Source organism: Phaethon lepturus, unplaced genomic scaffold, assembly GCF_000687285.1.
Source record: "Phaethon lepturus isolate BGI_N335 unplaced genomic scaffold, ASM68728v1 scaffold51069, whole genome shotgun sequence".
In the NCBI taxonomy this organism is placed as follows: Eukaryota; Metazoa; Chordata; class Aves; order Phaethontiformes; family Phaethontidae; genus Phaethon; species Phaethon lepturus.
Genome location: NW_010566529.1, coordinates 1 through 15,329, shown reverse-complemented (window position 1 = coordinate 15,329; position 15,329 = coordinate 1). Strand labels below are relative to the sequence as shown.

General features: G+C 41.7%; 1 protein-coding gene across 1 annotated transcript in view; it reads right to left on the bottom strand.

The window, feature by feature from the left end:
* Positions 1 to 6,800, bottom strand: part of LOC104627342 (glucagon-like peptide 1 receptor) — a 13,009-nt gene extending 6,209 nt beyond the window's left edge. Inside the window, exons 1-3 of the mRNA XM_010295527.1 lie at positions 6,746 to 6,800; positions 2,817 to 2,886; positions 2,016 to 2,104 (exon numbers count right to left, since the gene is read on the bottom strand). Of these exons, the coding sequence (XP_010293829.1) occupies positions 2,016 to 2,104; positions 2,817 to 2,886; positions 6,746 to 6,798 (212 nt within the window). The 5' untranslated portion in view covers positions 6,799 to 6,800. The remainder of the gene's footprint in view (positions 1 to 2,015; positions 2,105 to 2,816; positions 2,887 to 6,745) is intronic.
* Positions 6,801 to 15,329: the final 8,529 nt, after the last annotated feature.

Sequence of the window (15,329 nt, the reverse complement as noted above, 5' to 3'; positions counted from 1 at the left end):
GAATGCAGAGCTCTAGGGGACCTAGGCAGACCATTGCACTGGGGCATAGAGGGCTTGTTTAAATGAGCAGCTTACCAGCAAGGCTTGTGATGGAGGCTCTGCTCCACCACCACCTGCCTGAGACAGAGGTAGAAGCACAAGGCTGATGCTGGTTGTGTAGGTGTACAGCAAACCCCTAGTTTATTTAATGAGCACTAACTGTTCTGAGTGGGATACTTGGAGAGTTCTACATTAAACAGGAAGCCATACAAAGTCCTGTGAAAAGGCTTCCTGGGTAATTAAGACCTCCCTAAAGAAAATCCTTTCCTTGACCAAGGGGAGAAGTTTCTCCACAATTCCAGTCCTTCTGCAAAGGTATTTGCTGCCATACTGAAAAGTAAGCTCTCTCTCTTCATCAACTGAATGGGCAACAGGAGAGAGGCAGAGGAAAGATTGGCCTGAGAACAAAACACTTTTCTCCTTTCCATACACAAACATATCTAAACTAGTGACCTTTTAGGGCACCTAGACTGGTCCTTGCTTAAAAGAACACATTCCATCATGGCAGTTCTGTCTTCTCTCCACCCAAAATCTTTTCTAATGTTTTTGAGCAGAAAATAGAAGGGGAGAAAAAAAATTCTGATTCAGGAATCTCTGGTTGCTGTTCTTGTTATCATCAGAGGCACACCAATGAACTGAACTCTTTTGGGTAAAGCTATTCCTCAAAGCTTCTGGGGGAAGCTTTAACCAACCAACCTCCAGAAGGACCACCAAGACTATCGTCTTTATCAATGAAGAAGGCTCTGTTGCTGGGTAAATCCTTTCCCGATGAAGCCTTTCTGTTTACGCAGCAGATTATTGAACATGCAACATGAAGAAATGAATGAACATGCACCTCTGAAAAATGGCTCAGCTGCATGAAACTTTCCTGCTGTATGCAGAAGTCATGAGCACAAGGGCTTTCTCCCTTGACAGGGTAAATTTACAGTCAGACTTAAATGGCTTCAAGCCATCAGAACTGGAAAATCCCTGCTTTCCACCCCTGCAAATTTTACCCTGGCAAATAAAGGTCACATCTATTCAAAACAACAGTAGGGATGAAAGCAAAGCCCACAGCTCACTAAAAGGAGTCCTTTTCTCTGCTTTGAGCTATAAACACACATTAGGATTTCAAAAATTTCACATTAAGTAAAGAAGGTAGATAACATACACGGCAACTCTATGTTCTGATGAGAATACACCAAAATACATTCTGTGTCTAGCTTAGAAGGCTGCAGCAGTAAAATATCCAACTTCAAACTAGCCAAGTCAACCATCAGTAGCAGCCTGGCTACCACAGCATGTAGCTGCACACTGGTTAATTCACTCTGTTGCTAACTTGTTATTTCTACATTATTTTTCAGACTGCAATACAGAAATATTCTCCAAGATGCAGAAATGAAGGATGTGACCATGAATCTCAGCAACGTGATTAGTTAACAGCAATAATACACACATGGACAGGGTGAAGCCTGAAAAATAAAAATTGAACACTTCTGTGATAAATCTGACATCTCTCTTAAAACATCATATGCATTCAAGATTGAAAGTTTTAATAATAATTGACAGGAAGACCAAGGAACAATACTCAAAATGACCCCCGTGTTGATCTTCACTGTAGTTAAAGCTTTTATTTCTATGACTCATTTTTTTTTCCAAATTACGTGAAATACCGGCATATGCTGGAAGCATTTAAAAAAAATACCTGCTTAGTTAATATTCTTCCGGTATTATGGAACACTCTAAAGTGACAAACTCTGAGATCAAGCCTTCTGTTTTTCTACAGCACAGGTGTAACCACTGCCCTGGTTTCACCAGGAGGATGCTCTGGGGACTGACTGTCCAAGCAGTCATACCCATGTGCGACACCCCCACCTCTGCATTACTCGGGGCCTGTGATCTTTCACCACCTTTGTCAACCCACTCCTTTTCATGTACCTTTTTGTCTACTTCCATTTTGAGAGGCACAAAAAGCGTCAGACCACCACATGACATACCTGCATTTTATGTCAGTTTTGCACATCAAATTAGCCTGTAGTTTGGAGATGATGATGCATATAACTCTGATAAAGATCAGGAAATTTACCTGGAGAAATAAAAGAAGGATTTCTATTGTCATCCAGAAGCGCATGTGTGTAAGTGTTCAAAAAAGCTGGTTTGTGTACGCATGTGTACGTGCCCGTGCCTCCTGCTACTCTGCGGCTGCAGAATTTGCCGCAGAATTCCACTCCTTGCTAAGGAATTGTGCTCTAACTACATCCTCTGTGAATGCACAAGTCACCCCTGAAAATGCAGACAGTTCACTAAAGGCAGGGGAGCTTGCCTACATCCCCGGGGAGTGAGACACAGTAAGGCGGGGGCTGCCCCATTTGCCTTTTCTGGGGGTCTGAGACTGCCACAGTATTGTGGCTGCAGCATGTGGCATTTCTGCAAAATACCCCACCGTCTGTAGCCCGGTACCTGGAATGTTATCTCCTGCCTCCCTGTACTACCTGCCACAGCCTTCCCCGCACCGGGGAGTTAATTGGATTGCTGTGGCATGCTCTTTTGTTATCGTGTGCTGCCACTACAACATGACAGCATGTGGCCAAATTAAATAAAACGCTCGTTGGGAATTCCAGTGACAGAAACCAATTTGGTTTCATAAAATCACATTTGCGAATTAAAATGTCAATACCCTGAAAGGTTATTACCCTTTGGACGGGCACAACAGCCATGCACGCATCTGCTCTTTGTACCGTATCATGTCCTCTTTCTTGTGGAAATCCGCCCGCTCGCTGCACGTGCCCCATACTCACCCCGATAGCGATGAGGATGGGCAGTCTGATGATCAGCCAGTAATTCATGTTATAGTTTCTGGTCCAGCAGCTAGGCAGATGGCAAAAAGAAGAATGCAAGAAGAAAAAGTTTCAGTCTGTTACTAAAGTCTCCTGCTTTTCATTCTGTGGTAGCCATGCAGATAGGAAACAATATTGAAGACTAGATACCAGGAAAGCACATCATGCCGACATGGAAACAGGTACAATTGCTTCTTGCAAACACTGAATGCTTTGTACTATTGCAGCTGTCATAATCCAACTGGATGCTACTCACCTGCCTTTCTTGCCCACTAATGGCTAGATGGCCTCCACAATTTGCTAGGAATGATCATCAGTTAATTGTGAAGATTTACTCCGTTAAAACCAAGGTCAAATTTGTCATGGGGATAAGAGGAGGAGAGAGGGAAAAATCTGTGAGTCAGACCTTTCCTGCACAGCTCCCATCCTACTATTTCTGCAGTTTTTTATTATTCTTCTGTCTCCAGCATCATCTTATTATTTAACTGTTTGTTAGTTCTTTATCACATTACCTACCATCACTTCTCTCCTATCAATACTTAGGTCACTCACCTATTTTATTTGCCCTTATTTTCAAAAAGGGCCTACCAATTTCAACCAGGAGGAAGCAATTAAGGCAGCAAACTCCAGTTCCTTCAGTGTATAGATACAGATTTCAGGCCCAAAAGAAATTTTAAGTTATAAGCAAGCAAAATCAAAGATGGGGGCAATAGTTACCAACTTTTGTGGGCTGAGCCTCCTGCCAAGCAAGTAACATGCTGGAGGAAATATAATACTTCATTCTCCCCATAAGCCTAATTTTTGCTTTTTAAATTCCTGCATCCTTGGGCAATATTGGAGAACAATCACAAGAAATGTGATACCTGAAAGCCACCGTTTGGGATCACTGGTTTGAAGTGAACTTTACACTGCAGGGTTTGTACAGAGCTAGATCTTTTGAGTCCCACCCTGGCCACAGCCAGCCACCGTGACTGTGTGATGGGCCACTTGTGTGCACAACAGCCCAGGTGTTGAGGAAATCTTCACGTACCACATCACTTGTTGCTGCAGCGACGGCATTCTTAATATTTCCATGAAATAACTTTGTTAGCTTCCTCCCACATTGCTCAGCATTACTCAAAAGCAAGAGTCATGAGGAAAGCCAGCACGTGTCTGAGCTACACAGGCTGTGAAACAAACTATGAAAAGGCGCTACAGAAAACATAGGTTCCTTCACAAAACAAGTTTCTCTTCAGCTCCAAAATCTCATCCACCAAAACATACACAGCTCCACAACGTACAATTCAATTGTATTTTAGGTACTGGAGGAAAAAGGTGTACGTATCGTGTGTAGTCAGCGTACCTGAGCTGGAATCTGAGTAACAGAAGAACTTCTTAATTGGTGTGTGTGACTGGGAGACAGCTTCACAGAACCTTTAAAATTAATTTCATATGAACCCCTCAAGACTGGCAGGATAATAGGCATGGCTGGAAGTGGACTTCTAATTTTCTGACTAGCTGCAGTGGAAGCAGAGGCAATTTTAAAATTTCCTGATAATGACAGAGGCTGAGAAATTATTCTTTACATTAACTCTGGTACATTGCTGTGTGTATTAATTTGCTGCTTGTGGCACAGAGCAGTTTTAGCTACTTCTAAATTTATACAAATATGTGCAATAAAAACACCATTACAGCCCAATTAAAGTGTCACAGCTATTAAAGCGTCCAGAAAATAAGATTGATAGATCTGTACGTGATTTCTTGTCCATTTGTGCTTTCTGGGATTGCCACGCTGATAAATACACCAACACCTATTGTGTTTGGGATCTATCCCTGCAGTTTGCTCAGCACCTCTCAGAAGATGCTTGGCAACTAATAGCCTCAGAGCCATGAATGGAGAATTGGTCCAGTGAAACAAATGCTACTGGGAAGTTTCTGCCTTTGCTTACCAATCTGGCATTCTTTTTCTAAAAAATGAAGATACAGAATTTTTACCTTGAAAGAGATACAGCTGAATGGCACTGTTTTTGAAAAAGATTGTAGGCTAGCTGCCTTGCTCCCGTAATTAATTGCAGATAGAAAGAGAGATGTGTAAGCATCAGCTCTTTAGGCACGGTCTAACAGCCAAGCAGCACAGTTTGCCTTTAATTTTATTTATAATCTAGACAAAGTCTTTTTAAACAGTTTGGTTTTTGAAACAGCAACTGCCTTCCACAGGAGTTTAGCACTTGCACATGTAAGGAAAGGAGGAGCCAGCCAGCAAGTAAGGTTTGCAGGCTCGAGTCCTTCATTCAAATGGCTACGTTCACAGGACTGCCTCAAATTCCCAGTCCTGACCACGTTTACTTCCAGTTATTCCTCATAGCCAGGGAAGTAGTTAAGTCACAAATGAAATTTACAGCCCGCTGCACATCCATGGTGACAGCGCTGCGGCGAACTGCATGAAAGATATCCCTGGCTGCTCCAGCAAATGCCCGCCCAAGGCACAGAAATGCTGCCTTTCAGAGAAGCTGCTGCACGGGGATATTTATTGCTGTATTTTACAAATATTTATACAAGATTTAGAAAATTCAATAAGGTGCAAAATTGCCCCTTTTAAGGTCCGCTGAAGGCAATGAGTGACAGTTTTCCTTAATAGAAAACATAAATCAGCTCTGAGCACCGCATAATGTAGGAGGCTCGGCATGAACACTTTGAATACATTTTCTACATCAATAGGAAGGTATGTCCATGGAACATCGCCTGTTCGGGGACCGCATGTTCCCTATACCTATTCTGATAATTTCAACAAAACTTGCAATACATCGGTATCGCCACAGTCTTGCTACAGAATATGATCAAGTCAACCTTGAAAAGGGAAGTCAAAATCCTACCACTGCTTAAGCCAAAAAAGGCAGGTTTAACTGAATTGGTTCAGTACTATGAAAGCCACTAAAAAAAAAAAAGAAGCTGGTTCTTAACGCTCACGAACACTAGAAAAAGATCTGGGGGTAGCTCTGACTACACTGATTTTTCACATTGCAGCATCTCTCCAGCAGTAATTGCGTTGGGGGGCAAGGGGGAGGGGAGCAAAAGGACCCTGTACAAAAGTGCTGGCTGGGTTGTTTGGAAACTAAGAGGAAGACCCAATAAATAGTACGTTTAGAATAAAAAGGAAATAGCATAAAGTTATTTATTTCATCACAAAAGTACACTACCCAAATATTTCCAGGCAGTCACTGCCACTATGAAGAGGAAGCTGCTTTCCTCCCTTTTGTTTACAAAAAAACCAAACAAACAACAAACTACAATACTATACATAAAGCATATATAAAGGCAGTTTTTTCAGAACAGCCACTATGGTAAAAGTGGACGAAAAGTATTTTGTGTTTGGCAGCAGTCTCATGTGTGGTATAGTTGACTTCAGCAAGACTAACGTAAGCAGACAGAGAACGTGCCTTTATTTTAAGAAGATCTAAATAATGGAAGCTTAGACAAGAACAGGCAATCGCATCTCTGCTGCTAGGTATAAGCTAACCACTACAAGTCACAGGCAGAATCCTGTGGGAGGTTTTTGCCTTCCTCTGAAGCATAGCTGTAAAGGCTACTGCCAAAGGCACAGTATCAGAAGTGGTCTTGGTTGGGTACAATGACTTCTACTGTTGATACGGTAACTACAGAAAAACAAAACATACCTTTCCTTGACCTGAAAAAGGATAGATTCATTCAGACATGCAGAAAATTCTGATCAGAAAGAAACATATGCTCCTTTCTGAAATGTTATGCAAGACCTTCAGACAAAACAGAAGCAATTAGGTGAGGTTTCAGCACACTGCCAAAGCAAACCACGCTGAACAGAAAGCAAACAACGACCTGCCGGTGCACACATACAGCACAAATGAGATAGCTAGAAAAATCAGAACTAAACCAACCCCTCATCTTCATAAAGGTACTTGACAGTTCCCCAGAGGATAACAAACAGCATTGGCACACCTGGGAAGAGAGGAGACAAGGTTGACACTGACATTAAGAGACAGGGAAAAGCAGAGAAAAGGACAAACCCCCCCACATAATGATAAGCATCTTAATTAACTGGTGGCAGAGTTACAGCTCCTACCCAGCACAGATGCCTGTCAATGGTGGCAGGAGGAATCTAACCTGCTGGTAACTAATACATGTAACTCATTTTGCCCACTAGCTCCTAAAAGGCACGAAAAATGAACAACAGACCGTCACCCCCATACTTGGAATATACAAGCTCTTCTGTGGGAATTTGCACAGAGGGGCCAAAGGAACAAAATTTCTGGAAGCTCTGCCAGCCTCTGAATTCATGCTAGAGAGGAGCGCAGCGTACTCTGACCCAAACCTTTGTGTCCACATTTCTGCCTGTGGGTCAGCTACGTTGTATTCAGGCAGCACCAAGCTCAGGATGTCCATTGGCATCGGGGCTGGAGCACACTCAGCCCCACGCGCACCCGATGGCAAAGGGGAGCGCGGGCACGCGACACACAGCCAGTGTGCTTGGGCCTCCCCCACAGAGAAATCCCAAGTTTGGGCTGTGGTACTGGCATGGACTTGAGTGGCTGCAAAGGCAGAAGATACATCTGGTCTTGAGAAGAGGCTTGGTCCTACGCTTACCTGACAGCGCATGTGCTATGGTTGGTCAGTTTATCTGGGGTATAAGGGGAAGAGAGAAAAGCCAGATAAGCTAGCGGTTTTCACTTGCTTTACAATGTTGAAGGCCCGCAAGTTAATTTCTTTCATTTATGAAATACCTAGGTCTTGAAAAATAATTTTGAAGTGCATCTACCAACCAATACTCAGCACAGGGAATGCCAAAAAAGCCCCTAAGGAATGAGAGCGAGCCGAGACTCAACGAGCGGGATGAGGAACTTCTGCCTAAGGATGGATCAAGATGGTCTAATTCCTCTGTGTACCTCCTTGGACAGTGTCCAATGCTCTGTGTAAATTGTATAGGAAGGATAACGTTCAACGTGCTTTGTTATTGCATTCTTAAGAACCAATCTGGTAGGGGACCATAAGAACATCAGCGTGCAGCAGTAAGCACTGCACAGGGCAAACACACAGAAGCCACAGGGAAATCACTCCTCTCTCGCAGTCTGGTAATCTACAAGCAGTATCTGTAGTGTGTATTATCAGTAAAAACCTTCTTGTACTGTATTCTTTCTCTACTATTAGAACAGCTAATTACTATAGACATGAAAGACCAATTATTCTCCTTAATCAGTTAAAAAAAAAAGAGAATAATGAGCAGCAAGGAAAAAAATACCAATAATTAGAATAACAACAAAGATAGTGAATTGACTAGAGATTATTGGGGCAAGCGGTTGAAAATGTTCCATGGATGTACCTGATACTGAGAGCACAGCACACATATTTTGGGAACAAAGTTACTGAGAACTCTGTGCTGCTTCAATAGTGGCATAAGAGATTGAGAACAGGCTCATTGCAAATCACTTCCAAACACAAATGAGCCTTTGATTCATAGAAACTAATTATAGTTTGAATTATTCCTTTCTTGACTCTGCTGAGAATTAAGACCTCTTAATATGAAACTTACAGGATAAGGCATGAACACTGAGAGCACAAAGGCTGTATGTCAGTGGAGGGAGCTGATATATCAAGTGATAACAATAAAGATTTGTAGATATCTTCATCTTCTGGATGCATCAGAAAACTCTCCATATTTAGTCACGTTACTTGACATTTGAATTGAGAATCTATTATTAATATTGTATTCCAAAAAGATTGGTATTATTGAACTGCATCAGTACCCTCCCATACAAATATTATACACATTAATAGGCAGCAATGTACAAGGCGACTTGTTCAACATCCCTGTCCACTCCCGCTTGTGATACAGGCCCCTGGTGCCTCGGTGTTGCAACACCATCAGTCACATTTTCCATATTAGTAATACACATTTTAAATCGGAGACACCAAGACTTTAGCAATGCAATACATTCACGTAAGCTTTGAACACCAGTGCAATTCTACATGGATACCATCTGACATCTACCGAACTCACGAAGTCATGTCCTAAGAAATGGGTGGCTCTGAAAACTGTCTGGGACACAATCTCAGCAGATAGGAACGCACACCTCTTTTCATAGCCCTAGGCAAGATCTAAAAAATATCTGCCCCGAGCACATTCCCTAATCCACCTCAAGTCTGTAGAAGTCATTCACAACAGCAAAAGAGCAAGTCTGCAGCATCCCTGCAATAATTGCAGTTTGCAAGGATCACTGAGGCTTTCCATAGATTTAATTTACAATCTTGATACCTAATTAACCTGCATTAACTGACACAAACGCAAATATTGTTCTCGTTACTTCACTCAGTCAAGAGAAATTTGGCTGGCTTGAGCAGGCAGCGGAAGCTAACCGTATACAGCTCCTTGAATAAGCTCTACAGATGACTATCATTCATTAACAGAATCAGTGTTGTGTTCCAGTCCTGGGCTCACAACATGCAGCTCTTGGTGCATTTGAGTTTCAGTCCTACGCCTCTTTCTCTTGCTGCTGCTATTCAAAAAATATCAGATATCTGAGAAAAAACCTGCATGCATTTATAGGATGCACTTAAGATATAGGCTGAACTCTTTCTGGTTTTGCTTTCTATCATACAGAAAGCTTCAAAATTGATCTCTTCCCAGATTAACTGACTACAGAAAGGTCTCTGAATTCTGGAAATGGTAACATCTACTTTTGTCTGTACCGCATCACTGCTGAAGATGACAAACTGCAACAGCTTGCTCATAATAGCCTCTGCTATGTTAATTCTTGCCGGCTGATAACTGACTAAAAATCTTTGAACGCTACATGGTGATTATGAAATCCATCAAGTGTACTAGGAAATAAGCATGCCAACAGCTCGGCTAATAAAGTTCAACCCTAAATGACAGGGGTCAGGGCTGAATTATAGGCTGTGATAATATATATTACAGATGATGAGAAAGTAATAGAACTGCCGAATTGACATCTTAACACCCCACTGCATAAATAAGTAGCACAAACCTACTTATTTCCACTCTAGCTTACATATTCTACACCTGGCCAGGTGTCTGCATAGTAAGAAAACAAAAGTTGGAAAACTAGGCATTATCCAGAATGGTAATAGTATGGGGTAGGTAAGAGAAGAAAGCTGTGAGAAATGCTGCACAGGAACCAATGTTTGGTTGACATTTCCACCTCCACTGTCCCTAATGAGCAGAGAGGAAAGCGATTTGTGGAGCTGCTAAAGGAAGTTACCATTTCCCAATAACAGCATGGGGAAATCAAGTCTCTTCATATAATGGGTCTGAGATATTTTGGTAATGGAACAGAAAAGCTCGGGCTTGTTCTGGAGTCCGCCAAGCAGCAGCTACCATGAAAGGTGTCACCAGGTGGTGCTATTCCATGCCATCTTCTTTCCCTTACCTTGATGTGCAAAAGCCAGTTTTCTTTCTTACAGACACAGGGTATTTCCAGCCTTGCATTGTACTGCATTTTTCATAAAGGCAATTTCAGGGAAGAAGGATGTATGAGGAGCAAGAGAGGCTCCTCTCATCCTCACGTGCTGACTAGACATTCTTCCTAAAGCAAATTTGCCTCTGTAGGACCAGAGCACTGCCATCCTGACAAAATCCTTAAATAAAGACATATTCTGAATAAAGCATTTTAGGACTGATGAGTTTGTACAAGCTCATATTTCAGATGTAACCTGGCATCACTGGTTTCCACGTGGTGAGAAGTTCAACCTCCAAGACAATTAGGCACACAAGCAAGGAGGACACTACTGCTATCAGAACTCCAGTCCTCGTCTTCCTCTCAGAAACCATCCAGGACAGTCTGACTTGATCAACTGTTTGACACATGAATGCAAGAATTATGTGAAGAAGAACTGAAAGAAGTGATAAAGACGATTAGATGTAGAAAGAGTAAGAACATTGAAGATATGAGAAGGAAAGACGAAATGTTTTTCTTTCTAAGAAAAGCAAAGCATGAGAGAGTTTAATCCAGAAGACAAAGAGTAAAGAGAATTAAGAAAAACTCCTGACAGATGCATTTCCTACCAAGATCAGTCTGGATACAAAACCTATTTTCACATCCTTGTCTGAAACACAGTTTTCATTTGAAAACAAACAAGAAGTGGTTAGTGCAATGAACATACCCTGTTGCTACACTGAGTTCATACTGGGTTTCAGATGGAAGGTTTCTTACCGGCTGTTCCAGTCAGATCTTCCTAGCAATCAGGATGTAGATTTTGACACTCTAGCCAGGCTTCCTGCCTTTTAATAGCTTCATTCCCTCAAAGTATTCTTCCTTAGAGCAAGTTTGGATTGCCAAGGCTTGGAAGACAAGGGATTATTTCTTTTTTATGGCAGTTTACCTGCTGCAAGTGCAGCTGGGTGTAAAATTGCCACAGAAGCTCAGAAAACGTTGAGCTTATTAACATTTTCTTCTTAGCCTTTAGTGCTGAAAATTGTCTCCTGTCATTCTTCCTGCCTGGGTGTTGCACACAGTCACTGTAGGATGTTGCTCTTGTTTCCCCATTGCTCCCTCCACTTCTGAATGTGAACACATCCTTTTTCCACTAAAAGCTGCTGAAAGGTGCATGCAGCAGCGTTACTGTATAAACTGCTCTTCGCTGGAGACTACTTTGTACAGCACTGACACAGCTGCGTGGAGTCAATGTTAACATTGACTTAATGTTAAGCCCAGTGTCTCTTCACCCGAGCTCAGACACCATGAACACTGAGTTGGTGTCCTGGACACCACGATTAAGAGCAGTCTGCACATCCCGAGAAGCAAACAAAACAAAGCAAAAAAGTGATCATCTCGATCTCCGCAGCTACGTTGCTTTCTTCCCCCCCTTCCTCTGCAAATGTTCCGTTCTCTCTAGAAGGCGAGATCTTGGACAAGGATTTCTCTTCTGCCAGAGGAACGAAGCACCAAGGTACCAGCAACATTTTTTGGGGTTTGTTTGGTTTTTTTCAAGTGATAATGACTATCCTGCATCAACATCCTGTTTAGCTGCTGTTGTGCTGACCTCCAGACTGAAGGGAACAACTCATCTACCTGCTCTGCTATTAGCCTGCTAAGAATTTTGTTTGTTCATGCTGTTAGTATTTCTGCTCCCCCCATCAGCTTTGAAAATGGCATAAGCCATTGTTTTTGCAGTCCAAGGTACCAGCAACATTTTTTGGGGTTTGTTTGGTTTTTTTCAAGTGATAATGACTATCCTGCATCAACATCCTGTTTAGCTGCTGTTGTGCTGACCTCCAGACTGAAGGGAACAACTCATCTACCTGCTCTGCTATTAGCCTGCTAAGAATTTTGTTTGTTCATGCTGTTAGTATTTCTGCTCCCCCCCATCAGATTTGAAAATGGCATAAGCCATTGCTTTTGCAGTAAGATATGTGGTACTCGGGGTTGACAAAGTCTGCTCTTACAAAGAAAAAGACATAAACAAGACATTTTCCACATTAAATGAAATGGGAAGAATTTAACGCTGCCATCTCAAAGCCTAGCATGGCATGAAATCTCAGCAAGGAAGTGGCCATTACAGGAATACAGTTACCTCACAAGTAATCGGGAAGTTTTATAGAATCCTATCAATATATATGATGTCAATATAAATGACTCCCAATTTGTAAAACTACATTAGTTTCCTTCAGTCCATCAGGATTTTATAACTTTTCTAGCTTTTGCAAAGTACAATAACACAGGATAAACAGATTTTTTCCCCTTATAAAACACGTCAACAGCAAAGAATAATTACTTGTTTGAACTGATACTAGATGGACTACCAGCTAATAACACTAAGAACTGACCTGAAATTATCATATAGCAAAAATATATTTGGGAAATATTTATTAGTTTTTTCTTTACACTCCTCACTGTCTGCTAACTGTTCCTAGGAAAACACAGACTGAGTATGGTATCTTTTACACATTTGTAATTGAAAAGCAGGTTTACTCTTTCCATGCTTTGAACCAAGATGAAATGATCATGTTAGATGTAAAATGGGAGAAGTACTTTTTATTTACACAATAACATGGACTTTCCCCCTGTTATAACAAAATGTAGTATTATTTAATATAGCACTATTTAATATTGCAGTTTAAAAGCTTGGTGAGAAATAGGAATTGGGACATTTCTACTTATTTGAAAGCTGGCTCTTACATTACAGCTTTGCTTGAGATTACTCAAGGAAATAATTTGCTCTAGTTTCTTGTTTGTTCCGAGACCTGTTGTTTCTTGAGAGAGGTATAACAGAGCAAACATCATGACCAAGAGTATGTGCAAACACTCAGGTGGACAAAAACCTTGAAGAGAATACACAGTTTTACTCATATGTACATCTGAGAGAAGTGCAAGTGCAAACATATGTGATCACATGGGGGATTGCAGAAGCTATTCAGACAGCAAAAACAATACCATATGGTCTGCGAGTGATCACAAATTTCAGTTATAATTGGAAGAAATAACAACATGAAATGACTAACAACCACTGAGTTTATGAATGATACATATATGACATTTTAAAACATAAATATTCAAATGATGAGTAATGAACAGGTTAAAAAATTATCCTGTAAGAGGACAATTCATTAACAGAACAAAGGGTCAGGTTATCAAATCAGCTCTGACAAGCAGATAGATACTTATGTTTTTGATCCAGCTTTATTTTTACAGTTGATAAACAATTTCAAAGAGCAGGACTCAGCCAAAACAAGAACCTACTGTCTCTCTGAAGCCTTGGCATTATGCTGAGGCTACCATGCTGCTCAAAAAAAAAAAAACCACACCACCAAAAAAAAACCCACAAAAAAAAAACTTCTGAGCATTGCATACAACAGAAAGGTACCTGGTGAGGGACTTAAGCACCCCAAAAAAATGGAATCACCAGTGAAGAAGCAATAAAGAGTGGAAAATATCTTTGTATCTTTCCACTTGTTAGAGGTGAAACTGCTATCTGGTATAACTGGCCTGTGAGCACTGAAACAGCAGATGCTTCTGCATTTGAAGATAGAGAATCACTGGCAAAGTTTGCACATGCAGCCATGGCTGGAATAGCAAGAAACCATACAGATAAGGATCGAAAGGCACTGGTAGAGCTTTTCTAGGAAGCTTAGATGAAACCCATATAACCAGTGCCAAGTTCTGGCATAGCCACTCATTTCTACAAACTCATCCAGAAATCCAATATACAGTAGCAAAAGTTCCATTATAAAGAATTATAAAGAAAAAACAAAACTAAAACAGCATCTTCGGTTTCTGCCTTCTGCTTTTGCAAGAGGCGAACTCTAACTAGAAGTGATTCAGATCAAAACTATCCTATCCCTTACTTATAAAACAACACAATACCTTCAGGACTTGGCTAGATATAATTTTGCTCTAATTTATTTTCTACTTCCTCTCACGATCTCAGTCAGTGCTTCAGGATAGCTCCCCCATCCTTTTTGTTTGTTTTTAATTGAGGGGATGGCTATTCATAAAGTACGATTAAAACGTACATAGCTCAAGCGTTATACAAGATGCTGTTGCTTTTGCTGCATGTCCAACATAAAACAATAATGGAAGATATAGAACTTTTTAACTAAAACTCTCCAGCTGGAAATTGCCATTGCTTGCATTTATTTATTCCCATCAATATACTGGAAAGCCTTCGCTCCTCATATATCACTGTTCAGTAGACTTGGGTAATTCACAGTAAAGCCATTTATATGCATTTTACCAGTGAACTAATTTGCTAGAATATTCACAGTTGGCAAATACATAAAAGAGAGAAGGGCAGTCAAAGCAATTTAAATGTTCAGACTAGTATCTGTGAAAGCACTTGCAGTATTTACTTGCATTTACTTTCAGCTTTCCAAAAGTCACCCGATTTCCACCAAAAGGGGAGGGGGGAGAAGAGGGAGAGAACACAATAAAAGCACACAAGAGATCATTCCAAAAATAGGATTAATCCTTGAACAGTAACACATCGTCAGGCTAACTGGACAGTGAAAGAATCAAAGCTTTAGCATTTTTACGGAAGGCGGCTCCGGCTCAGCCAACTGGTTTCAAGACATCACAGCCCTCGACCTCAAGCACACGCATGCCCACGGCACACGCGGCCTGACCACGCTGTTGCCCGATGATCATCGCCTGAGCGGCTCTGCCCGCAGGCGCAGCCTGACAGCTCCCCGCTCACAGCCCCTTCGCACGGCCCTCGCTCACGCTGCCGCCATTTCTCTGCTGTTACCCATGACCAGGTACAAGGCGTTGTTGCTATTTTGCACCACAAGCAGTTAACGCATCTTTGGATACGATCGGAAACTTTCAGGAGGTGAAGCAGGGCAGGCCAGGAGAGTCCACGCTCACCTAGAAGCGCCCACGCATGTTTTGTACGGGCGGCTGACGTCTCGCGGGAGAATTACCACGAGCCTGCTGCTGGTTTGGGGAGTTTCTGCAGCGTTGCCCAGCCCCTGCGTTACGAACCTGCACTTCGGCCACAACAACCCCATGC